Source organism: Nicotiana tabacum, chromosome 12, assembly GCF_000715075.1.
Source record: "Nicotiana tabacum cultivar K326 chromosome 12, ASM71507v2, whole genome shotgun sequence".
In the NCBI taxonomy this organism is placed as follows: domain Eukaryota; kingdom Viridiplantae; phylum Streptophyta; class Magnoliopsida; order Solanales; family Solanaceae; genus Nicotiana; species Nicotiana tabacum.
The window spans coordinates 92659585-92685929 of NC_134091.1; the positions used below are offsets into that span (position 1 = coordinate 92659585).

Consider the following 26345-nt stretch of genomic DNA (forward strand, 5'->3'; position numbering starts at 1 on the left):
CGACATTTATACGCACGTAAATGACATTAGAAATATTTCAGGATTACAAAGTTATTTAGACTTACAGGTGGATTTCTTTATTCCATGTTTCATCTATGTCTTTTATGTACTAATTTTTATGTCTTACATACTCAGTACATTATTCGTACTGACGCCCTATTTCTCGAGGCCTGCGTTTCATCCCCGCAGGTGCAGGTAGACAAGCCGACAGTCCCCCTTCTTAAGATCCTTGATCAGCGAGGGTTGGCGTGCTCCATTTGATCCGAAGCTGCTTTTGATTTTGGTATGATATGCTTGTATACATGTATGGGTATGACGTGGTCCAATCCCGTCCTTGTACAGTTGTATATTCTATTAGAGGTTTGTAGACAGTATGTATAGTTGGATAGTATGTGGCCTCGCCGGCTTCCAGTTTTGGATAAATAGTTGTCTATAGCAGCCTTGCCGGCTCGCCCCACTGTATTCTGCATGTTTATGTATACATGTCTTTTGGACAGGTTTTCCCTCACATATACTATTCATGTTTATATCTTAGACACATGCTTAAGGGTGTTCGACAGGTCAGACTCGGGCATCCGTCACGGCCCATCAGTTTGGGTCGTGACAAAAGTGGTATCAGAGCAGTTCTGTCCTAGGGTGTCTACAAACCGTGTCTAGTAGAGTCTTGTTTATGGGTGTGTTGTGCACCACACTTGTAGACAAGAGGCTACAGGACATATAGGATGTTATCCTCTCTTCTTATCTTAGATCGTGCGATATAAGAATTCATGTTCCTAACAATATTTTACATTTTCAGCAATGCCTCCGAAGACTACAACCGCTAGCACGGGTCAGAAGGCTACGAAGGTTTTAGAAGGAGATATAAGTTACACTATGGAGTCAGATCTATCGGAGATCATGGGTTCTATCGAGGAGGATCCATCTGAGTCATCCGTTCAAGCAGTTTCGATCTCGCCGGAAGAAGATGGGGTGAGAAGAGTTCTGACCTCACCAAGGCCCTTAGTTTCATTATCAGGGCCCGTTGCTCAGGGTATAAGGGGAGTGGTGCACGGATTGGCACAATCGGGTTCCCCTCAAGCGCTAAACTATGTTAGGGTATTTATAGACACCAGCTCTTCTGAGGTTCCAGATAGTCCATAATCTTGGGAGTCCGTCAATCAAGGTTTGTCTGTGTATATTGTGGTACATTCAGAGGAAGAGGATAGCAGTCAGGCCAAGAGGAGGAATGTAACTGATAAGGATATGAAAATTCCGCTTCGAAGTGTGTCTGACCGAGGCTCTCATATAAGACAGGGCAAGGACCCTCTACTGTAGATTCCCTCCAGATGTCAGCTTTTGGTTGTTGAGCTCCACTTACTCTTGGAGTATTACCAAGTCAGGGTTACAAATATGTTAGGTGGTTATAAGGAGGTAGGGAGCCCTGTCCCGACTTATTTATATTATGGTTATGTTTCTTAGAGATTTTGCATATAGTATCATGTGTATAGTTTTGGGTATGACATGTCTATGGCCTTGTCGACCCCTATGTATATAAACTTTTTTCTAAATTAGTTATGCGAGTTATGTCTTAATATTGTTACTTATATATATGGATGTGGCCTGTAATGGCTCGTGATAGATTTGATAATAAACAAGGATAAGGTACATGGTGTTCGGTTGGGTAGAACTTGATATTATAATGGGTATGGATTGGTTGGCCTTTTGTTATGCTAACATCAAGTGTAGATCAAAGATGGTTTGATTTCAATTCTCAGGAGAGCCTGTTTTGGAATGGAAAGGTAATACGGCATCGTCAAGAGGTAAATTTATCTTCTATCTCAAGGCAAGGAAGATGATCAGAAAGGGCTATATTTATCATTTAATTCGGGTTCGGGATGTGGAAGTAGAGTCACCAACCATTCAGTCCATCCCTGTGGTTCATGAGTTTTCCGATGTTTTTCTCGATAAGCTTCCGGGTCTTCCCCCAGAGCGAGAAATTGAGTTTGCATTTGACCTACTACCTGTTACTCATCCAATATTTATTCCTCCCTATAGAATGGCCCCCGCAGATCTGAAAGAGTTGAAGGAACAACTAAAGGACTTGCTTGAAAAAGGCTTTATCAGACCTAGTATATCACCATGGGGAGCACCTGTGTTATTTGTGAGGAAGAAAGATGGTTCCTTACGGATGTGTATTGATTATAGACAGTTGCATATGGTGACGATCAAGAATAAGTACCCGCTCCTGACGATTGATGATTTATTTGATCAGTTGCAAGGTGTCAAGTGTTTCTCAAAGACAGACTTGAGGTCCTGGTACCATCAGGTAAGGGTTAAGGAGAAAGATATTCCGAAGACAACATTCAGGACCAGATACGGGCACTTTGAGTTTCGTGTTATGTCGTTCGATTTGACCAATGCCCCATCAGTATTCATGGATTTGATGAACCGTGTGTTCAGACCCTTTTTAGACCTGTTCATAATTGTATTTATTGACGATATATTGGTGTATTCTCATTCAGAGACTGAGCATGCAGATCATTTGCGTATTGAGCTAAGAGTTCTACAAAAAGGGAAGTTGTATGCAAAATCCTCTAAGTGTGAATTATGGTTGAACTCTGCAACTTTTCTTGGACCTATTATTTCAAGTGAAGGTATTCCGGTTAATACATAAAAGATTGAGGCAGTAAATATTTGACCTAGACCCACGACACCGATGGAGGTTTGTAGCTTTCTCGGTTATTACAGGAGACTCGTTAAGGGATTTTCTTCTCTTTCAGCACCTTTGACAAAAATGGGGTGATGATGTGATATCTCGCTTGATGTTCCAGAATAGCATAAGAAAATCTATAGTGCAAGCAAGTTGAATGAAGGTTGTGAATAAGTATAAATAGATATATGTAGGTCGCAGACTAAAGTATGATAGACCGACAAGGTTTTAGGAAGACATGAGTAAGGATAAAAAAAATGGATGAGTGAGAAGGTAACGAAAATGGATAAATCCTCGAGAATAAGCCTGTGAAAATAAGGGAGCTGATGGTTTGAATGAACTCAAAGAAGTTTAAAACTAGTAGCATTTAGAAGAAATGGAATACTGCCATGGTAATGGAATAAGGGCGTAATTGTGATAGATAAAGGATGATGTCTGGGCCTTCGATTGGGGTAATGATTGTACAGAATTAGAATACCCATGTAAGTTGACTCAGAAGGGAACTAAGTTTCAATGGACTGATGCTTGCGAACGAAATTTCCAAACATTGAAGGACATATTAACTTCAGTACCGGTTCTAACGCTCCCAGAAGAGACCGATGGTTATGTTATCTATTGTGATGCTAGGCGTTGGATTGGGTTGTGTACTGATGTAGCATGGTAAGGTTGTAGCTTATGCTTCTAGACAACTAAGAAAGCACGAGAAGAATTACTTGACCCATAATTTAGAGTTAGCCGCAGCGATTCATGTACTAAAGATGTGGAGGCACTACTTATATGGCATTCATGTTAATATCTATACGGACCATAAGAGCCTCCAGTATATCTTCAAACAAAAGGAATTGAATTTATGATAAAGGACATGGTTGGAGCTACTTAAAGATTATGACGCTGATATTTTGTACCATCCAGGGAAGGCAAATGTAATAGCCGACGCCCTCAGCCGTAGATCAATGGTAGCATGTCATATTTATAGCCAGAGAAGAGGGTAATAGCCCTCGAGATTCATCAGCTAGCTGGGGTTCGATTATTGGATTCAGGTGATATCGGAATTACTATTCAGGACACGGCAACATCCTTTTTAGTAACTAAAGTGAAGGAACGCCAATACGAGGATACTATGTTAGCTCATTATAGGGATACAACCCCTCGGAAGGAGAAGAAACCAATTGAGATAACAGAAGATAGGGTCCTCAGGAGCAATAAAGATGTATCATGATATCAAGGAAGAATATTAGTGGGACAGAGTGAAAAAGGATATAGCGGAGTTTGTTGCTCAGTGCCCTAATTGTCAGCAGGTCAAGATTGAGCATCAAAAACCCGGTGGATTATTGCAGGCTATAGAGATTCTGACTTGGAAGTGGGAAGTAATCAATATGGATTTCATCGTAGGCTTACCTTGTACCCAGCGTAAGTTTGATCCTATATGGGTGATTGTTGATAGACTTACAAACAAATCAGCCCATTTTCTGCCCGTTAGGACTACATATTCCGCAAAGGATTATTCAAGAATTTACATTAAGGAGATAGTATGACTGCATAGCATCCCTATATCTATTATCTTAGATAGAGGAGCTTAGTTTACATCCAACTTTTGGAGGTCCTTCCAGAAAGGATTGGGGACTCAGGTAAGTCTTAGTACAACATTTCATCCCCAGACAGACGGACAGGCTGAGCATAGTATTCAGACACGTGAAGATATGTTACGGGCTTGTGTGATAGACTTCAAGGGTAGCTGGGATGATCATCTGTCGCTTATTGAGTTCGCATATAATAATAGCTATCATTCCAGTATTCAGATGGCTCCATACGAAGCTCATTACGGACAGAAGTGTAGATCGCCTATAGGGTGGTTCGATGTTGAGGAAACTATGTTAGTAGGACCAGAATTGGTACAACAGGAAATCGAGAAAATTAAGCTTATACAGGAAAGGCTATTAGCAGCCTAAAGCCGTCAGAAGTCTTATGCAGATAATCGACGGCGAGACTTGGAGTTTCAGGTTGACGATTGGGTATTCTTAAAGGTATCACCGCTGAAAGGTGTCATGAGGTTCGGTAAGAAAGGAAAACTTAGCCCTCGGTACATTGGACCATATAAGATCATACGCAAGGTAAGGCTAGGTAGCATATGAGTTAGACTTGCCTTCGGACTTGGAGTCTGTACATCCAATCTTTTGTGTATCTATGCTTCATGAATATATGGGAGATCCTTCCAGAATCGTATCAGTTGACGATGTTTAGTTCACGGAGTAGCTATTATATGAGAAAACTCCCATGGCTACACTGGATAAACAGGTTCGGAGGTTGAGGACTAAAGATGTGGATGAAAGTACTTTGGAGAAACAATAAAGTGGAAGAAATAACTTGGGAAAATGAAGAAGATATGAAGTCTAGATATCCTCACTTATTTCCTCTTCCAGAAAAGGATCTGACTAAGACATCACAACCTTAAGGTACGTATATGGATTTTTATGTTAGTTGTTGTCATTGGTCGTGTGAGGCCATTGTCATTAGTGATGATTGTGGTCCTATGTGGCATTGAATTATTGCGTTTCTACAGGAAGAATTGGTATAGTATTGTTACAAAGGCGACTCTGCCAAAGTTATATAGATCCCGGGAAGTTAAACATTCTAGGACGAATGTTTCTAAGGGGGAAAGGATGTTACATCTCGCATTTTCGTACGTTAAAGTTTTGTCTTCAGTTAATCGACGTAGACTTGGGGATGAGATTATCTTGAGGTTATACACATTTATGCTATGTATAACAAGCGATAAATAAGTGTCGTGAAAGTTAAAGGGTAAACGAATCAAAGAAAATAAGTTTCGTCGAAGGTGGTCAATTTGGGATATAATACGATCCGAGCCATAATACCCGGTGTTTATAGACTAGTTCCACACAAGGTACCCCATGACCATGATAGTATGGTACATAAGGTGTATTAAAAGTGAGTAGTATTTTAAGTAATTTGAGATAATTCTTAATTATGTGAGTAATTGATTAATTATTAGGTAATTAATTAAAGAGTGGGATAAAATTTAACCCCTCCCCCCAATATGGCAATCATCCCTTTACATTTAATGACTAAGTATTAAAGGTTGCAAGGTGTCACACTTTGAGAAAGAAGTGTGACACCAAGCTTAATTATGCGGGGCCACCTAAAAAGTTAAGAATAACAACTATAATATCTTATGAAAGAATTTCAACAAAGTTTTCGATAACATCAGTAACGTCATTTTCTAAGAGCTTCATTCAAGCCTCCCATTTCATAGTTACTTAAGGAAAAATTTCAGCCAAGATGGTCTTTGCATAAGCAATGTTATTGCTTCAAGCTTTTCATATAACTTGTTCCGTGTTTTGTCGCAATTAACATGTGTTAGAGGACTGTCAATAGAATAGATTCAGGTATGTTAAGGCTATCCCTTCTTTCTTTTGGCATGATCTATATGACATAAATGAAACGAGCAAATGCACAACTTCTATAAATTACTCTATTTACAGAAATGCTAGAGATGTGTATATTCTTGTTTTCCCATAAGTCTTATTATTCTATCATCTGTTCATGGGTCTCAGAAAATACGTATGTTGATAAAGTCTATTTCATGATATTAATCAGAGGCATAATGGTCTTATGACACTCCGAAAGATTTTATTGACGTACTTATCATGCATTGCATTTATTTACATTGACCCATGACCAGATGGCGTTATATACGCGTATATATGTATAATATATGTATATGGGATATGGGAAAATATATATATATATGGGAAAAGGTTACGGCGTTATATACGCACCACCACCTGATCAGTTGATATATGTTGATGATTTTTCCCACAGTGGCCGAGGAGATATGATGGGATACCCTCGGAGGCTTGATGATATTATGTACACCTATACCTATGCATGATACGATATTTATATTCACGTGCATGACATTAGAAATATTTCAGGATTACAAAGTTATTCAGACTTACATGTGGATTTCTTTATTTCATGTTTCATCTCTGTCTTTTATGTACTGATTTTTATGCCTTACATACTCAGTACATTATTCGTACTGACGCCTTATTTCCAGGGGCCTGCGTTTCATGCCCGCAGGTGCAGGTAGACAAGCCGACGGTCCCCCTTCTTAGGATCCTTGATCAGCGAGGGTTGACATGCTCCATTTGATCCGGAGTTGCTTTTGATTTTGGTATGATATGCTTGTATACATGTATGGGTATGATGTGGCCCAATCCCGTCCTTGTACAGTTGTATATTCTAGTAGAGGTCTGTAGACAGTATGTATAGTTGGATAGTATGTGGCCTCGCCGGCTTCCAGTTTTGGATATATAGTTGTCTATAGCAGCCTTGCCGACTCGCCCCACTGTATTCCACATGTTTATGTATATATGTCTTTTGGACAGGTTTCTCTTCACGTACACAATTCATGTTTATATCTTAAACGCATGTTTAAGGGTGTTCGACAGGTCAGACTCGGGCATCCGTCGTGGCTCATCGGTTTGGGTCGTGACAGTCGGACCTTTTCTAGGTAAAGCAAATAGATAACGAGATGCTCAGGGAGTTCGTGTCAAGTTTTCAAATGGAACGGATGGACCTGCGACCGGTGGTAGACGATTGAGCCATTCAGGCCTTTACCCAAGGACTCAATACTCGAAGCTCATTAGCTTCGCAGCAGTTGAAGCAAAATCTGGTAGAATATCCGGCTGTAACTTAGGCCGATGTGCATAACTGGTATCAATCAATAATTAGGGTCGAAGATGATCAGCTTGGGGCCTCTTTCGAGTCTGTTTATCTCGTCTGAGCTATTGACAGATCCAAAAGAGACACTGATCATGAACCAAGGTCAAGTAGAGATCGGTATCAACCGTACAACGGTGATCGTAGGGGTAACGGGTCTGGATGAAACCCTGTAAGGAGTGAAAGAAGAAGCGATCGAGGTCAAAATAACCGGGGACTCATGAGCAAAAATGGTTTCGACAGGCCCATCGAGCCTAAGGAATCGTCGAGGTTATTGGAATATAACTTCAACGTCGATGCTGCTGCCATCATATCTTCCATCGGACACATCAAAGATACCAAGTGGCCTCGACCTCTACATTCCGATCCAGCCCAAACGGATCCCTACTTAATGTGTAAAAATCATGGCACTCACGGCCACAAAATAGAAGATTGCCGACAATTGAGAGAGGAAGTAGCCCGGTTATTTAACAACGGACATCTCTGGGAGTTCCTGAGCGATCGAGCCAAAAACCATTTCAGGAATAAAGATTCTAGTAAGCAGATCGAGCAGGAGAAGCCTCAGTATTTCATTAACATGATCATCTCGTGGGGTCGATGTACCCTAGGGGCCGATGTTAAAGCGCACCAAAGTATCCATCACGAGGGAAAAACAGACTCGAGATTACGTACCAGAAGGAACCTTGTCTTTCAATGACGAGGACACTGAAGGCATCGTACAGCCACACAATGATGCATTGGTAATATCTGTACTCATAAATAAACTCGAGTTAAGAGTGTGTTAATTGATCCAGGTACCTCGTCCAATATCATTAGATTGAGGTTCGTGGAATGACCAGATCTACAAGACCATATCGTGCCTGCAGTCAGAGTTCTAAAAGGATTCAACATGGCATGTGAGACCACTAAAAGGGAGATAAAATTACCGGTAAACACCACCGGAACCATTCGGGAAACAAAGTTCTACGTGATCGAAGGAGACATGAGGTAAAATGCTCTGTTCGGGAGACTGTGGATTCACAACATGAGGGCATTACCCTCGATGCTGCACCAGGTGCTGAAATTCCCGATGCCAGGAGGGATTAAAATAGTTTACGGAGAACAACCGTCCGTAAAGGAGATATTCGCGGTTGATGAGGTGATCTCGGTATCTGCACTTTCAACATTGAAGGGTCTAAGTCCGGTGGCCAGAGAGGAAACCAAATAGCAATTACCGACACCAGCCTAGATCGAACCGGAGAAGCAGGGGACAGGTGAGGACGACGACTACGGAGTTCCCAGGTCTTTCATAGTCCCCGATGATTCCGACGCCACCAAATCAACAGTCGAAGAATTGGAGCAAGTCATATTGATCGAACACCTGCCCGATCGTAAGGTATACCTGGGCACGGGGTTAAGTACTGAGCTCAGGAAACAACTCATTCAATTCCTCATAGCTAACATAGATTGTTTCGCTTGGTCCTACCTTGATATGACAGGGATTCCGCCGGAGATAACTACTCACAAGCTGAGCCTAGATCCGAAGTTTCATGCGGTCAAGCAGAAAAGGAGGCCTCAGTCCGAAGTCAAGAATACATTCATCAAGGACGAGGTATCTAAACTCCTTAAAATAGGGTCCATTTGGGAGGTTAAGTACTCTATTGGTTAGGAAACATAGTAGTAGTCCCTTAAAACGGGAATAAATTAAGAATGGGTGTAGACTATAAAGACTTAAACAAGGCATGCCCCAATGACTCTTTCCCTCTGCCAAACATCGATCGCATGATCGATGCAATGGTCGGCCACGAGATCCTCAGTTTTCTCGACCCCTACTCCGGGTACAACCAAATTCGAATGGACCTGGACGACCAGGAAAAAACATCCTTAATCACTAAATACGGTACCTACTGCTATAACGTAATGCCAATCGGACTAAAAAACGCTGGTGCCACTTACCAACGCCTAGTAAATTGGATGTACGAAGAGCAAATAGGAAAATCAATGGAGATTTACATTGACGATATGTTAGTTAAGTCCCTGCGAATAGAGAAGCATTTAAAATATTTACAGGAAACCTTCAGCATATTAAAGAAATACAATATGAAGCTAAACCCGGAGAAATGCGCATTCGAAGTCGGGTCCGGGAAATTCCTCGGATTCATGGTGTCCAACCAGGGAATCGAGATTAATCCCAATAAGATCAAGGCCATCGAGGATATCACCGTTGTGGACAATGTCAAGGCCGTTCAAAGGTTAACCGGGCGCATAATTGCTTTGGGTCGATTCATCTCGAGGTCCTCTGACAAGAGTCATTGATTCTTCTCACTGTTGAAGAGGAAGAATAACTACTCATGGACCTCGGAGTGCCAACAAGCCTTGGATGAACTCAAGCAGTACCTCTCGAGCCCACCTCTTATTCATACTCCGAAGGCAGACGAACAATTGTACCTGTACTTAGCGGTATCCGATGTAGCGGTAAGTGGAGTCCTGGTCCCGGAAGAGGAAGGTACATAATTTCCTATCTATTATGTTAGCAGAACTCTAGGCGAGGCCGAAACTAGGTATCCTCACCTAGAAATATTGGTGCTCGCTTTGCTGAGCGCCTCTAGGAAGCTAAAACCATATTTTCAATGTCATCCCATATGTGTTGTGACTACTTACCTATTAAGAAGCATAATGCATAAACCCGAGATCTCGGGACGATTTGCCAAATAGGTCGTGGAGATCAGCAGGTACGATATCGAATATCGACCCCGAACTGCCATCAAATCTCAAATTTTGGCGGACTTCGTGGCTGACTTCATGCCGGACCTAATTCCTGAGGTCAAGAAGGAGTTGTTGTTGAACTCGGGGACCTCTTTCGAAATCTGGACCCTCTTTACAGACGGTGCCTCGAACGCAAAAGGGTTCGGGATTGGCATCATGTTGAAGCCACCGACAGGTAATGTAGTTAGGCAATCTATTAGAACTGTAAAATTGACTAACAACGAGGCCGAGTATGAGGCCATGATTGCAGGTCTTGAACTAGCTAAAAGCCTGGGAGCCGAGGTAATCGAAGCTAAGTGCAATTCCCTCATCGTAGTGAACCAAGTCTATGGAACGTTCGAAGTCAAAGAAGAACAAATGCGAAAATACCTGGATAAGCTACAGGTGACGTTACATCGGTTCTGGGAATGGACTTTACAACATGTACCTCGGGATCAAAACAGCGAGGCTGATGCTCTTGCTAACTTGGGATCGTTGGTCGATGATGATGAATTCAACTCGGGAATGGTCGTACAACTCATGAAATCGGTAGTGGAGGAAGGCCATGCTGAGATAAACTCGATAAGCTTAACCTGGACTAGAGAAACAAATACATAGATTACCTGAAGACCGAAAAACTTCCCTCGGATCCTAAAGAATCGAGAGCTCTGCGTATGAAGGCGGCCCAGTTCAGCTTGTCCGAAGACGGTACCCTATTCAGAAGAATATTCGATGGTCCACTCGCCATTTGTCTAGGATTGGGAGACACCGAGTATGTTTCGGGCGCCGAGTCATTGGTTCAGAAGATAATTAGAGCTGGCTACTACTGGATCGACATGAAAAAAGACGCAAAGGAGTTCGTGCAAAAATGTGACGATTGTCAGAGGCATGCTCCGATGATCCATCAGTCCGGGGAACTGCTGCATTCGGTCTTGTCACCCTGACCGTTCATGAAATGGGAAATGGACATCGTTGGTCCCCTACCCTGGGCGTCTGATAAGACTTAATTTATCTTATTTATGTCTGATTATTTTTCTAAGTGGGTGGAAGCCCAGGCATTTGAGAAAGTTAGGGAGAAGAAAGTTATTAACTTCATATAGGACCACATAATATGCCGATTCGGAATACCGGATGACTCGTGTGCGACAATGGGAAGCAGTTCATCGGCAGCAAAGTGAGCAAGTATTTCGAGGACCATAAGATCAAAAGGATCCTATCAACGCCCTATCACCCTAGTGGAAACGGGCAAGCAGAGTCCACGAACAAAACCGTACTCCAAAACCTCAAAAAGAGGTTGACCTACGCCAAAGGGAAATGGAAGGAAATCTTGCTCGAAGTCCTATGGGAATATTGTACGACCTCGAAATCCAGTACCAGGGCCACCCCGTTCTCGTTGGTCTACGTTGCTGAAGCTTTTATATCGGTCGAAGTAGGAAAATCGAGTCTCAGGTTCCGATATGCGACCGAAGAGTCAAATGACGGGGCCATGAGTACGAACCTGGAACTGTTAGACGAAAGGCGTGAGGCCGCCCTCGTCCGGTTGGCCGCCCAAAATCAATAGATCGAAAGATATTACCATCGGAGAGCCAACCTTCGACACTTCAATGTCGGAGACTTGGTGTTAAGAAAGGTGACACTGAGCACCCGGAACCCGAACGAAGGGAAGTTGGGACTGAATTGGGAAGGTCCATATCGAATTATCGAGATCACCGGCAAAGGGTCGTACAAACTCGAAATGGTGAACGGTGAGCGGCTACCGAACAACTGGAATATAACCCACTTGAAATGATACTACTGCTAAGGTACAACCCCATTCATTACTTTTCTTTAAATATATTATGAATTGGACTAACGCTTGCATAACGGCCAAGGAATGATGCAACTATTAGGCCTGAAAGCACGCATTGCACTCTTTTTCCCTTGAACTAGTTTTGTCCCAAATGGATTTTCCGACAAGGTTTTTAACGAGGCAACAACGGATCGTGCTAACTTAGAATTGAAGACCGACTATGAACCAGAGTCAAGGTTCGCATCAATAGTATCCGAGCCTTCTCTAAGATCGGCCTCGAATACTGGGGGCCATCACCCTAAGGTAATGATTTTAGTAAGGAAGGAAACTTCGTTCTCAAACAAGTCTGGACTAAGTGGATAGGATTTGGTGTAAGGGCCAAACAGTCAAATGAACCGTGCCCACATAGACCACTTAAGCCATAACATGAAGCTTGTACATATTTGCAATCTTTTATTTTGCACAGAAATAAAAGAAAAATTCTACTTTGCAGATACATATTTTGTCTCTTAAAAACTACTATATTTTGTTCCTTAAGGACATCGAGCCCAAGGTCCACCTCTGTCTGAATTCAAGAGATCACCCCCGCTCGGGGACTGTTGTCATGGGCAAGCCCGGAAAACTCGCGCTACGAAGCCCGGGGGCACAAAACCTATTAGGCAGTTCTCGGACTTCAAAGGCTACGGCCATCCCCATTCGAGGATTGTTGTCCCGAGCAAGCTCGGATGACTCGGGGTAATAAGCCCATTGGGCAACACCTGAACTTAAAAGACTACGACCGTCCTAGAATGGCTCAGAGACGTTCGAGATCCGTAACCAAAACATAAGGCCTTCAAAATTTCTAAATCGGTTCAAAGGCTACCCTCGACAACATTATAATCTAAAAACTTGTAAGCAAACACTTCGGGGAAAGCTTCCGGTCATACCAAGCCCCCACGAGTCTTAAACAAAATAATACTGAGAACGAGCATTGTTAGAACATCCGAACAAGACCTAATTATTACGTTCTAAGGCATTCGGTATCTTTGCAATCGTAAAGAAAAAAGCAAAAAAGAACAGACTTGGAAACTGTCGAAGGGAAAAAAAGAGCCTTGTATATATACACAAATCTTTACAAAGGCCAAACGGCCTCAACAAAAAATACAAAAGTACAAAAGCGAAGAAAAATCTACAAGGCACCTAAGAAGCCTGATCTTCGTCGGAGCCCGCCTCATCACCAAGGCCATCAGGGTCTTCCCCGTCCTTAGATCTGCCCGAACCCTCGAAATATTCCTCATCCTCGGGGTATGCCAACTTCTTGTCCTCGACCTCGAGCCTCTTAACATTTTCAATCTCGGCCGATAAATCAAATCGCCGGGCATGAACTTTCTCAAGAGCCTCCCTCCGAGACTGTCGCTTCATATATTCGACAAATGGCCTTCAGGCGTTCCTGGGCTGCCTCGGCATCAGCTTTGTACTGGGCCACCATCTCTTCAGCGTCGGCCCTGGTTATTTCCACCGCTGACTTGGCTGCTTCAAGCTCCTTGGCAAGGGTATCCTGTGCGGCAACGGCCGAACCCAGTTGAGACTGGAGGTCTTCGATTTTTTGGGATCGGGTTTCAGCTTTTTCCTTCACCGATCAAAGTTGGGCCTCCGCCGAGGCCAGCTGCTCCCGAGCGGTCTCCTTTTCCGAAGCCAATCGGTCTATCTTTCCCTTCCACTCTTTGTCCATGGCCTTGACCTCGTCCATCTTAGCCAAGAGCTGGTCAACCCGATCAACCTTCTACTGGACCTGCGGATTCTGACCGTTAGACGCTGTGTCTAGCTCATCATCACTAACTTCAAATATTTTTACCTGTTCCACCTGGTCGACGAGTTCTTTCTAAGCTGCATCTAACTCGGCTCGAAGGCTCTTGACTTTTCCTTCACGTTGCTCGCTGAAAAGCTTATACATGCCTCTCTTCTTAACAAGTTCTTTGACTTCGGCCTCGAGTTGGCTCAGCTTATCCCGGTACCGGAGGAATGTTTCATGGTGGAGCACTGAGGCCTGCAAAATAAAAATATTTTGGTAACACCTTACCCGGTTTAGCGCCTGTTGTGCTTCGTTGAACATGCATGGCGTATCTACCTCATTTATTTTTGTCTGGTCTTCTTCGGTTACCAGGCACCGAAGGTAACTAGCTATCCCTACGGGGGCAGAAAAAATCCGGGCATCTTCCGGAATGGTGATAACGACAGACCGCTTCCGACGAGGATCCGTGCTCAGAGCGGGGAACTAATTGATCAATCTCGGGCTCAAGCTCGACCCGCCAACCTCCGAGGGTGGAATTTTCCTTGGCACCTCTAAGTCACCCAATCCGGTGAAATTCTCCAGGACGGATGAACCTACACCATCAAAAAAGCCTCAGAGGGGATCTTCCGCTCCATGGACCCCCTCGTGGGATCGCTCCTTCGTCGTTCAGGCTTCATCGAACATTGATTATGTGAATGAAGGCGATCCCAAAATATCTTTAATGCCATACGGGGCAGAGCCGGCGTCTTGAGAGTTCTCGGTCCTCACTTCGGCATCAGCCTCGCGAACCTAAGAGGGATTAGCTTCCATCGTTTCCCCCTCGGTTGCCACCCATTCCTCAGGGACAGACGGCTCATGGGCCACAAAGATTTCATCCTCCTCAGGCTCGTCTCTGAGCTGGTGGAGTGATTCGGAGTCAAGCACTCAGGAGCTGGAAGTTTCCTTTGGCTTACGAATCAGCCTCCTTCTCATTTTCTTTTTCTTCGAGCTCGGGGAACTCGGGGCCCTTTTCCTTTTCTTCTCCCCTGCTGTGGCTTCGGGCTGTCCCGAAGCAGAAGAATCGACAGGTAAGTCCTCGTCCCCAACCGGGGGCCTAAGCTCGACAGTCTTAGACGAACCTGCAAAAGAGAAGTAAAGAAAAAATAATAAGAACGTGGTGATGGAAGAAGAAGCCTAGCACAACCTATTCAGGAAAAAGATCTTACCATGGGAACATGCCTCCCAACGGCCCTTCGAAAGTTTGCGCCACGAGCGCTTGGAATAGGGCATCTGTGAGACAATGCCTTCGACCCATTCCTTTAACCGAGGAATGACATTCGGGACTCGAGCGACAGCTGCGCCACCACAAACACCAATGAGGAAAAAGGGAGATGAGCATGAAATCAAAATTCAAAGAGAAGTTGTACTTACGTGATGCATTCTACTTCTCGGAGAATGGCCTAGATTCAGCCGGAATCAAGTCCGAGGTCCTCACCCGAATAAAATGTCCCTGCCAACCTCGATCCCAGTCTTCATCGATGCTTGAAAATGGGGCCTTACTAGCCCGGCGCACGAGCTTTATCAGTCCCCCTCGGAAGATTCGGGGACTGTACAGACGGAGCAGATGATCTATGGGGAACCGACAAGAGTCGATATCGAAGTAGGATTACGATCCTCCATAACGATGGGTGGATCTGGCTGAGACATACCTCGTACCTCTTACAGAAGTCTATAATGACCGGATCCACCAGGCCCAGCGTAAAGGGATAAGCTTAGACACTTAGGTATCTCTCAACATAGGTAGTAATGGTCTCCTCAGAGTCGGGGACCACTATGTCCTTTTCGGCCCAGTTGCAGTCCTTTCGGACTAAGGGGAGATCATCTTTGATTTTCGAGCAAATATATCTCGATGCCTCCTCACGTCGACCCTACACCGAAGAGGGCTTCTCGACCTTGAAGTCGTCAGCGATCGAACAACCCCCGAGAATGAACATCTTCAAGGGAGGTTCAAGAGCCGATTCATCGGTAACCACGTTAGCAGCGGATCTCCCGAGGTCGACAACATCAGAAGTGGTTTCGTTGGTTCCAGCAGTTGTTTGGGAGGTAGAAGCGACCTTTTGGGGAACAGATTTGGAGGTCTAGGAAAAACTTGAAAAAGATAGAGAATGGGTGAAAGTTGACAACTCAGATGTGTTGGCTTGAGTAGAAGACGAGTAAACATTCTGCAACGTACTTGAGTAACAGAGGTAAAAATGTTAGAGTGTAAAAGAGAGTACTGGATTTCTAAAGGCACGAGGGTAGACGTTTGAACGTAAAGTAAAAAATGAACAAAGGAGGAGGTATTTATAGGGGCCTCGCGACGCTTCGCGTCCAAGAACAGCCGACCGACGGCTGACGTGCATTTAAGGCATTATGACATGACTGACGAGACGTTTCAGGCTTTTTGTCGTCTCTGTCAAAATGTATTGAAGAAGAAATCTGGGTGCTCATGTCGTTTCTCGTCAGCTTGCTCTCCGAGAAACGAGGGGACTATCTGTATACGGGTAAAAACAAGCTCATGATACACTCCGGCCTCCAATAGGGTAAAATGAGCTCGAGATATGATTGCGAAAGATTGAAATCGAAGTAAAGGTCTCATCGAGTCAGAATCCGGGGGCACGTTGCCTGCCCTCGAAAATATCGGGGTCATGATTCGAGATCGATCCAAATCCTGAAAGACTTCGGAGAACATTGTCGGACAATCAAGCACGACCAACAGAAGGTCGTAATATCCGCGACCGGCCGGATATCACGGCGTGGATCTCGGTACGTATCGATGAAGAACCGGCAATCAGTTAAACAGAAGATTTTTTTACCTTTTATGGAATTGTACTTAAGATTCCCCTACTATATAAAGAGGGGGTCTGATAATTCATTAGACACATGGTCACACGCATTCCAAAGCAATATACTACTATTTTTATTATTATTGTAAGCTTTTTCTCTCGTTCATCAATATTGTCCACTGTGAGCCCGGATCGAGGATGAATGTTTCACTAAGGCTGGAATCATCCTCTTCGCGTGGTTTGAATTTACTGTATCTTTACTTGTCCATTCTAACTCAATTTATCGTTTTGTATCAAATTAATCTCCATATCCTTAAAAACACTTACAAATTTAATTGTTATCCGATTTTGAGGGTAAACAATACAATATACCTATAATGTAATCAATCAAACACACTACAAATTTCTGACACTATAAATGTTGGATGGATCTGCTACGAACTACATAGCCCGTGAACTGAGGGCAAAAAATTCCTCAAAGGGGTCAGTACAAAAGCAAGAGGACAATCAACCGCGTCTTTCCTAGGCGGATTCTTTATTTCTCGCTCTTTATCTGTGTTCCTATCTTACATAGTTGCTCTTTGGAAAGTTAAATGAGTCTTTTTTATTGGGATTTTTCATATAACTTTTGAATATTTTAAATTATTAATTATTATAACTATAGTATCCTTTATGTAATTTCGACATATTTAGTAATTTGACCCTGATACTTTTTTTTTCTTCTTAAACCCCTCCCAAAATCTTTAAATCTTATCTTGACACACTTTTCTTTTTAAGCATTCCAAAAACAAACACAGCCATATAAAATAGAACGTAGGAGTATAAAATTCAAAAAGAGGGGAAAAGTAGAGTCAAGATTTGTGCGGTCTCGCTTGATTATTCTCAATCTGGGCTAGTGGATTCGAGGGTTACGTAACAAAATTTCACATTCATTCAGCTATAAATAGAAAGGGCGAGCCAAATGGCTGAAGAGGAAGTGAATTATTGCCGAAGAAGAGAAGGAGGGTGTGTCAATGGAGGAAGCGAGTAACAATAATGAATCTCCTTACATTTCTTCTGTGTTGCCTGGATGGTTCTCTGAGATTAGCCCTCTTTGGCCTGGTTCGTCTCTTTACTTTTTCCTCTATGCATCTGCGTTATTTTATTTATGTTATGCATTTCGTATTAGACCCAGGTAAAGGAAAAAGACAAGTTGATTTATGATAAATTCTTACAAAATTGAATAACCGAATGGATATTGAGGATTCATATGACCCATCCCAACTAGTTTAAGATTGAGGTGTACTGTAGTTGTTGTTTATAAATCTAAGTGCACGCATTTTACTTTCTTCTGTGTATTTTAGAAATGTGACGCCTCTGTTTTTCCGTGACTGTCTTGCAATTTTCTTTTTTGTCATTTTGGTAGTTTTTTAGTATTTAGTAGATACGTATAAATGCAGCGGGTGTACTTTGTATGTATATTTGCATATATTTATTCTTTCAAAAATCTTTTTGATAAACATATGGAGTACTTACTGCTTATGTTGGATCTGTTTTGGTTCTGTATCCACTTACACATATTTAGCGAACTGATTTTGGAACGTAAGCCTCTGTTCTTTGCATCAGCGGAGCCAAGAATTGAAGTTTATGAGTCCTGATTGCCACTGAACCCATAACTCGTTTTAGTTACTGGGTATATTTACACATATTTAATAAATTTTCTAATACTAATACAGGATCTAAGCAAAGCTATTGGGTTCGTCCGAATCCGTACCTAATATTGTAGCTCCGCCGCTGGTTCTCTGGTGATTATTTGCAGTTGCCTTTTGTCATCGTTCTGTGTTTTGTCAGCTTTGATTAATTAGTACTTTTCCTTTGCTCCTTTTGGTTTCTGGTCCTTCAAATTCATGGACATTTTAGTGGGCTTTTGCATCGTTTGGAAAGATTTTAGCTTTCATGATTTTGTGCCTTGTCCTGGGAATTATCCGTACTTGATAGTACCTAGTTGGGAAAGAAGTGTTTCCTTTGTATGAAAAAAATATGTATTCATTCCGCTCTATTCTTAGCATTCAAATGACACATCATTATTTGATTGTTTTTACGTGACTGTCAATTTACCACAACAACTAGCTTGAACTTTGCTATTTTTGCGAATCTCACATAGGTGGAGTTGTTTTCACTCTGCCGATTACAAACATATTCTATATGAGGAATTCACACTTATCAGTTTTCATTCCTCTAATTTATATATATATATATAAGATTTTGAAATTTGTTTATTTTTTTGGTACCAAGATGGTACAAGTTACATCAGTCCAACATTGAAACGGAGGGAGTATAAGATTTTGAAATTCGTTTATTTTTTTGGTACCAAGATGGTACAAGTTACATCAGTCCAACATCTGTCGCTAACATGGCAACTACAAATCTCCTATCTCTTCTAAAAAATCCAAGTATTGCTCCATAGTTTAAAAAGTACTTCTATTACACCAAAAATGCAAGTTCTAACGACAACTATTTATAATTCTGAAAACATGTTGTCTTCTCCCTTCAAAATAAACACTATTTCTTTCCAGCCATATTGTCCATAAAACACACAAAGGAATTGTCCTCCATACTGTTTGTTTCCTTTTTACCATTTTCTGATGATGCCATTGTTCCAACAAGCTCTTAACACTGTTAGGCATTACCCACTTAACGCCGAACATGTTTAAAAAGAGCTCCCAACACTGTTTTGCCACCCTGCAATGAATAAAGAGATGACTGACTGTCTTTATTTCTTCTTCACACATATACCATCTGTTACTTAGAGAAAATCCTCATTTTCTTAAAGATCGTTTAGCACATTTTTGTTAACACTTCTTGAATTCTTAGCTTCTGGGTCATAATAAGTCACATCGGTGTGTATGTCTGTACCTAGGTTGAGAAATGCTCGTTAATCAGTTATGAAGATGATGTCTTAACGTTCTTATAATTTCCATAATTATAGGACAGAGTTTCTAAGTTGGAAATTTATATGCAGGGGAAGCACACTCATTGAAGGTTGAAAAGATATTATTTCAGGGGAAGTCAGATTACCAAAATGTCATGGTTTTTCAGGTATTTGCATGATGCATTAAGGTTTGAGTTTGCTCCTCTCATTCATTGATGAAATGTATGCTCTCTAATTTGATGCTTATTGTGTAACTTATTTTTGCTGCAGTCATCAACTTATGGAAAGGTGCTTGTTTTGGATGGTGTGATACAACTCACAGAGCGAGATGAATGTGCTTACCAAGAAATGATCACTCATCTCCCACTCTGCTCAATTCCAAACCCCAAAAAGGTCCATTATCTAATACTAGTGAAATTTAACATTTCAGTGTAAAATAGAAAAGCTTAAGAGATTATGTATATTTGATCTTTATGAAGTGTCAATTTTGAGGTTTTTTGCACTTTGCTAGTTGCCATTGACAATGGCACATCTGCTTCTTACTTTGTAGATAAGAAGTATAATGTGTGTGATCAAGGCTCACTTGTCGTATCTTGCAAAGAACAGATATAAAGCCAAACTTTTTTTCTCTTAAACTTACTGTATATGATAATTCTTGCATCCTATTTTCTGTGGCTTTGCCTAGTAATTTCATTTCATAGTAAGTCAATAAGCATGTTGGTACATGCTATCTTCTTGGTTTTCCGGAGGGTTATGTTAAAAGGGAAGGAGAACTTGTAAGCGGGAAACTTGTCATCCTTTACTTGCCTTCTTAATATAACATGTACTGTTTCAATGTGAGTTGTGATACCACTGTGAATCATGCATGCAGTAAATGCTGTGTTCATCCTTATTTTTGCAAAAAGCTATTTTATAGAATTAGATATTAGTGTCTACCACTAGTATGTCACACTTCAAGTTTGATTCTTACTTCAGGTGTTGGTTATTGGAGGAGGCGATGGTGGTGTCTTGCGTGAGGTGTCTCGGCATTCTTCTGTTGAACAGATAGACATATGTGAGATTGACAAGATGGTAATTGATGTAAGTCTTTTAACTGAAGTTGTACTTTGATTCCTTTTTTCTTCTTCTCTCTTATCTGCACTAAGGGTAAAGAAAAATTGTTGAATTTGGCAAGTTTAAAGGTTGTACTTCTGTGTTTTCCAGTACCGTGGCATATTCTGTCTTGATACTGCAAAAATTACCCCTTTCTATGATAGTTAAATGTCTTTAATGTTTTGATCCCTGTAGTTCATTGCCCATAGTTTCCCCGAAGCATTGCTCAAAAAAAAAAAAAAAGGAGCAGCGGTCTCATGATTCCTTCTTCTTTTTTTCAGGTTGCTAAACAATTTTTCCCTAATGTAGCCATAGGATATGAGGATCCCCGGGTTAAACTCCATGTTGGTGATGGTATGATCTGAGTAGATGACAAAAAGGAATTATGACAAAACTAATTCCTTTTTGTTGGTTTTTTTTTTCTTTTCGCATTTATCAATTACCTGTTCATGGGCTTTCCTTTTTCCTCTCCCATTTCTACAGGAGTTGCATTTTTGAAAAATGTTCCAGAAGGAACTTATGATGCTGTTATAGTGGATTCCTCTGACCCCATAGGTATAATCTATTTACTTTATATTGCCTCTGTCGTAGAAATTTCATCTCTTCAGTTACTCTTCCTTCAACTCCAGGTCCAGCCCAAGAGTTGTTCGAAAAGCCTTTCTTTGAAACAGTAGCAAGGGCTCTTCGTCCTGGAGGGGTTGTCTGTACACAGGCGGAGAGCATATGGCTTCACATGGACATAATTGAACATATCTTGGCAAACTGCCGCCAGATCTTCAAAGGCTCAGTCAACTATGCCTGGACCACAGTTCCTACTTATCCAAGGTACACTTGCAAGATATTTGCTGATATGTATGTATTATTTTGTTATTCTTTCTTTTTTTTTCCACAGTGGGGCGCAAAATTATTGTTATTCCGGTGTTATAATCCATGACTTTTCATGTCTCTTTTTTTTTTCTGGTTTATTTTGGGTGGTGGTGGTTACTGAGAATACCTACTGTTGACATACTGGATACTCTGCTGCAGTACTGATCTCCATTTGGGTCGTTTGCCTGTCTTATATTTCAGTGGTGTTATTGGTTTCATGCTCTGCTCTACTGAGGGACCTGCTGTTGATTTCAAGAATCCTACTAACCCCATTGACACCGATGATAGCCACACCAAAACTAGAGGACCCTTGAAGTTCTACAACTCTGAGGTATGGCGGTCATTCTGCTCTCTGGTTTTCTCTTTTCCATTGCCAATGTCGGGCAAAAGGACCTCACTTCTCTAGTACTTACTGTGCCTTTGATTTTCGCCCCCCCCCCCCCCCCCCCCCAGATTCACTCTGCATCGTTCTGTTTGCCATCTTTTGCGAAGAGGGTGATTGAATCCAAAGGAAAATGAGTCCTCGGCGGAGCGGAGGATTAGCTGTTTTAGAACACCTCATTCTTGCCCTATGCAAGACAGGATCATCTAGCATTGGAATTTTTATGTTTAATTTGATGCTGTGACTGGGCAGTTGGAAGAGCTGTATGATCCACAATGGCTTATAAATGTCTTGTTCCTGTTGTTCTAGCTGTAGTAGTCATCCTGTAACTCAATCTTGAGTTCAATGATTGACATTTTTTGCGGAAGTATATTGCATCTCTTTCTCTCCATTCGTGATGCCACTATTATATGAAAATGTATTGGTTTGGCCAAGCTCTCAAGATTTGCTTATATTGAGTAATAAAAATATTATGTCAAAATGGATGTTCGGATAAGTATTTGGGAGATTAACAGTTGTTTGTAGCCAATATTTTCAAGAAATGTTTTTGGATATTCGGTAATTCTCAAACAAGATAAAGGCAGCTTTTTACCCAATATCGCCCTTCCTAGTGGATGATTGGATTACACTTATCAAGGACCAATCCTGTTGAAATTAAAATTTCCAATAATCAGCAAGTGTTGCTTATTTCATTCAAGAAGAAAATTATTTCTAACTATTCCACATGAAACTTTCAAGAACCAAATCGTTTCACTGTGAGATTCCAAAAGTTGCTAATCTAATTCTTTCCGAGTAAAACTTTTCCTTCCTGGAGAATATTCGGTGAGTCGTTATTCTCGGGATATTTAGCTTTATTTCTCTTCTTTTTTCAAATTGAATAACAAATTGGCGCTTCTTTGTTCCCTGAAGTAGAACAAGACCTATTTCTAGTCAAGCATTACAAAGATGTCAATTAACGTAACCTCATCATGTGGAATAAGAATCATACACTAAGATATTAATACCCAAAAGAGTTTCCTTAAAAGAGGACAGAATGTTCAATTTATACCATATAATCCACGAATGGCATCCCTGCGATCATTAAACTCCAGGAATGCATAACCTGGGGATCTTCTTGCAACCCAACACACTGCTTGGACAACTCTTATCATCAGAACTCAGATATGTCAAAAGTGTGTATTTAGAGGAAAATGCTTTACAAGTTTTATACACGTGTGCTAGTTAAATAACCCACTCTTCGTGCTGTCATGCTTTTCTTCTTCTAAATTTTGTTCAACAACAACAACATATCCAGTATTATCCTACACCGTGGGGTCTGAGGACCTAAATTTAGTTCATATTGAAGAAAATAATTCTTATAGTACCAAAAGTACAAAAACATACAAATAATCTAAGGCATGCATACGGAAGTACATAAAAACAAATGTAAAAGGAAAAAATATATAAGGAAAGATTAAATAGAAAAACAAATCCAAATAAATAAAGTATAGTCTCACTTTTTGTACTCCTACAAAGAAAGAGTTCAAGATGAACAATCCTCTTAAATCTCAACTGGGGAGGAGAAGTTAATGCTTATTTTATAGAAAAAAATATTATGTAATGTAAGTCTTCTTCCCTGTATGTCACGACCCAAAATCCCACCACAGGCATCGTGATGACACCTAATATCTAAGACTAGGTAAGCCGATTACAATTATATTTCTTTTTAAAATTAAATAAGTAATCAAAACTAACAGCGGAAACAAATATGAAAACCTCCCAAGGCTGGTAGTACTGAGTCACGAACTCTAACTGAATACATGGAATGATCACGAGGACTGAATATACAATACTGTTGGATTACAAATTAACAGTACAATAAAATGAAAAAAAGATTCCAAGGGACTGCGACTACCAAGCAGCTCTACCTTGAATCCTTACGATCCCGCTTTAACTCTGCTCAAGTCTGATATCTTCAATACCTGGCGCTGCACAAAAGTGTGCAGAAGTGTAGTATGAGTACACCACAGTCGGTACCCAGTAAGTATCAAGACTAACCTCAGTGGAGTAGAGACGAGGTACAGTCAATACACTCACTAGTCTAATAACCTGTGCAATATAATATACAAAATAATAGGAAACAAATAACAATAAGGGCAACATAAAATAACCAGTGATATGCACAACAGACAACAATAATACCATTAATATCGCTCAACAATTAATAAATACAATTACACCCAATTAAATCAAGTTCTTCAAATAAATGTCTTTCACATATAATTCTTTCGAATAACTCCAAATATAATTCTTTCAATAAATCTCTTCAAATATAATTTTCCTCAAATAAATATCTTTCAAATACAATTCTTTCATATAATACTTTCTAGATAAAAATCCTTCTAAATAAATATTTTTAAATATAATTCTTTCAATTAAAAAGTCACCCTGTGACACCTCGTTTCATAATCATAAAAATACGGGTCTCAGCCCATTTTCATATTTTTCGTAAACACGGGTCTCAGTCCATTTTTTATATTTTCACGACACCTCGTGCCCATAATTAAATCATCATATTTCTCCGGTACCTCGTGCCCTCATTTCATATCACAACTGCACGGATAATTCACGTGCCAAATATCCTTATCATTTAATCACAGCACCTCGTGCCCACATTTCATATCACAACTGCACAGACAATTCACGTGCCAATATCCTCATTATTTACTCACGACACCTCGTGCTCACATTTTATTTTATAATCCACCTGGCAATAGCCACAGGCTCTCAATTTCAATATAAATCAGATTGTTATCAATTTACCAACAGAAAGACACATTGCACAAGGTATAAAATAAACACAAGAAAATCACAACATCACATAAAAATCACCAACACCACAACTCCACATCATCACATATTGTCCCTCACAATAGCCACCCTTATCTCTCCTATAGCCACCTTTATCCCTCCGCCATGGCAATATCAATAGCCACCCTTATCGCTCCTATAGCCACCCTTATCTCTCCTATAGCCACCCTTATCCCTCCGCTCTAACAATATCAATAGCTACTCTTATCACTCCTATAGCTACCCTTATCGCTCCTATAGCCGCCCTTATCACTCCACCCAGACAATATTCCAACAAACATAACAACAGTGAAATTCCACCCTTATACCCACATAATATCAACGGTGAAATGCCACCCTTATCTCCTCAAAATAATAACTCACACAACACAACAATTTATACGGTAAATTATCACGGCAACATAACAACATCAATTCATATCACAATTTGCCCAATGGCCACAACCAAAATTTCAAAGATACAACCAAGTCAATTAATTTCACAACAAATAGCCGAAGGCTCCACACAATGTGTATAACCCTCCAAAATAATCAACAGAGATAGAAAATTACTCAGCATAAAGCAAAGCCTTCATTAATCCAAATTCTCAATAATTATATAAACACCTCTTTTTAAGCTCATTTAATTAATTATTTGCAGAGAAAAAATTCATAATAAAATTAAGTTCCAATAATTATCAAACAAAAAATTTACGGAATCACATAAATAATCAAGTAACAATCACATCAATTTATCATATAACAACTGATTCAACAACAAGAATTTTGACACGACAAATAAATAATTAAATATATGCCAACAATTATCCAATTTACTACACAATATGCCTAAGACTTTAACTCAATAAATTTTGCACATATAAGCCAGAGTACGTACTCGTCACTTCGCGTACATGGCTTTTCACATTTCACAAATGGCATATAAGACTCAATGCCTAAGGGGTAATTCCCCCACTCGAGGTTAAGCAAGACACTTACCTTTTTGAACTTAGGCCGATATTCCAAAATAGCTTTCTCACGTGAATTGACCTCCGGACGGCTCCAATCTATCTTGAGCCTTCCTTACATTACTACGAGGTTCCGAAAATCCTAGAAACTTCAATCTATTTAGAAACATAACAAAAGTGAACCATAATTAGGAAGATTTTCATGGTTTCAGCTCATTTGAGCATTTTATCAAATACTAGGTTTGCAAATTTGGTTACAAGGTTCTTCTACAAGATTTCTTCATTCCACAATCCTATTTTTACTTATTTGATCTCAACAATCTTCCCACAAACCTTATTGGTACAAGCATATATACATAATACTCTTACACCCAAGAATCATACTCCCAATCACCAATCTTTTACCCAAAACTCGAAATTGAAGACTAGGGGTTGAATCTTACCTTTTTGATGAAGATCTTATGATTAGCTTTCTTGATTCTTGAAGATTGGTGCAAGATTGGATGATTAGAATGTTAGGTTTACTCTATCTCTCTCTAAAATGCTCTTACATCTCTCTAAAATATCAGGTTTTTACCTCAAAAATAACTTAACCCCTCTCTCTACCCGGCCTTGGGGTTATTTAATGGGTTCCTACATGCGCGGCTGTGCATTGGCCGCGCACCTGAGGCAGAAACTCTCAAATATGCGTGGCCGCGCATCTGGGTGTGCATATGACACAGGTCCAGAAAAAGGGCCATAACCTTCTGTATATATATCCAAATGACGAACGGTGT

General features: G+C 40.8%; 1 protein-coding gene across 1 annotated transcript; it reads left to right on the top strand.

The window, feature by feature from the left end:
• Positions 1–17319: 17319 nt before the first annotated feature.
• On the top strand, positions 17320–22253 carry LOC107765582 (spermidine synthase 1). The gene is made up of 9 exons (XM_016584250.2): positions 17320–17621; positions 19522–19598; positions 19702–19824; positions 20407–20511; positions 20805–20877; positions 21007–21078; positions 21153–21348; positions 21592–21721; positions 21844–22253. The coding sequence occupies exons 1-9, from the start codon at positions 17534–17536 to the stop codon at positions 21907–21909; spliced, it is 930 nt and encodes a 309-aa protein (XP_016439736.1). The 5' UTR covers positions 17320–17533; the 3' UTR covers positions 21910–22253.
• Positions 22254–26345: the final 4092 nt, after the last annotated feature.

Bases quoted from the DNA above. Each gene is read 5' to 3' on its own strand.
- LOC107765582 (XM_016584250.2), top strand. From the start codon at position 17,534: ATGGAGGAAGCGAGTAACAATAATGAATCTCCTTACATTTCTTCTGTG. The intron at 19,825-20,406 runs GTCCATTATCTA...TTCTTACTTCAG, and splicing joins CAATTCCAAACCCCAAAAAG to GTGTTGGTTATTGGAGGAGG. The intron at 21,722-21,843 runs GTATGGCGGTCA...CCCCCCCCCCAG, and splicing joins TGAAGTTCTACAACTCTGAG to ATTCACTCTGCATCGTTCTG.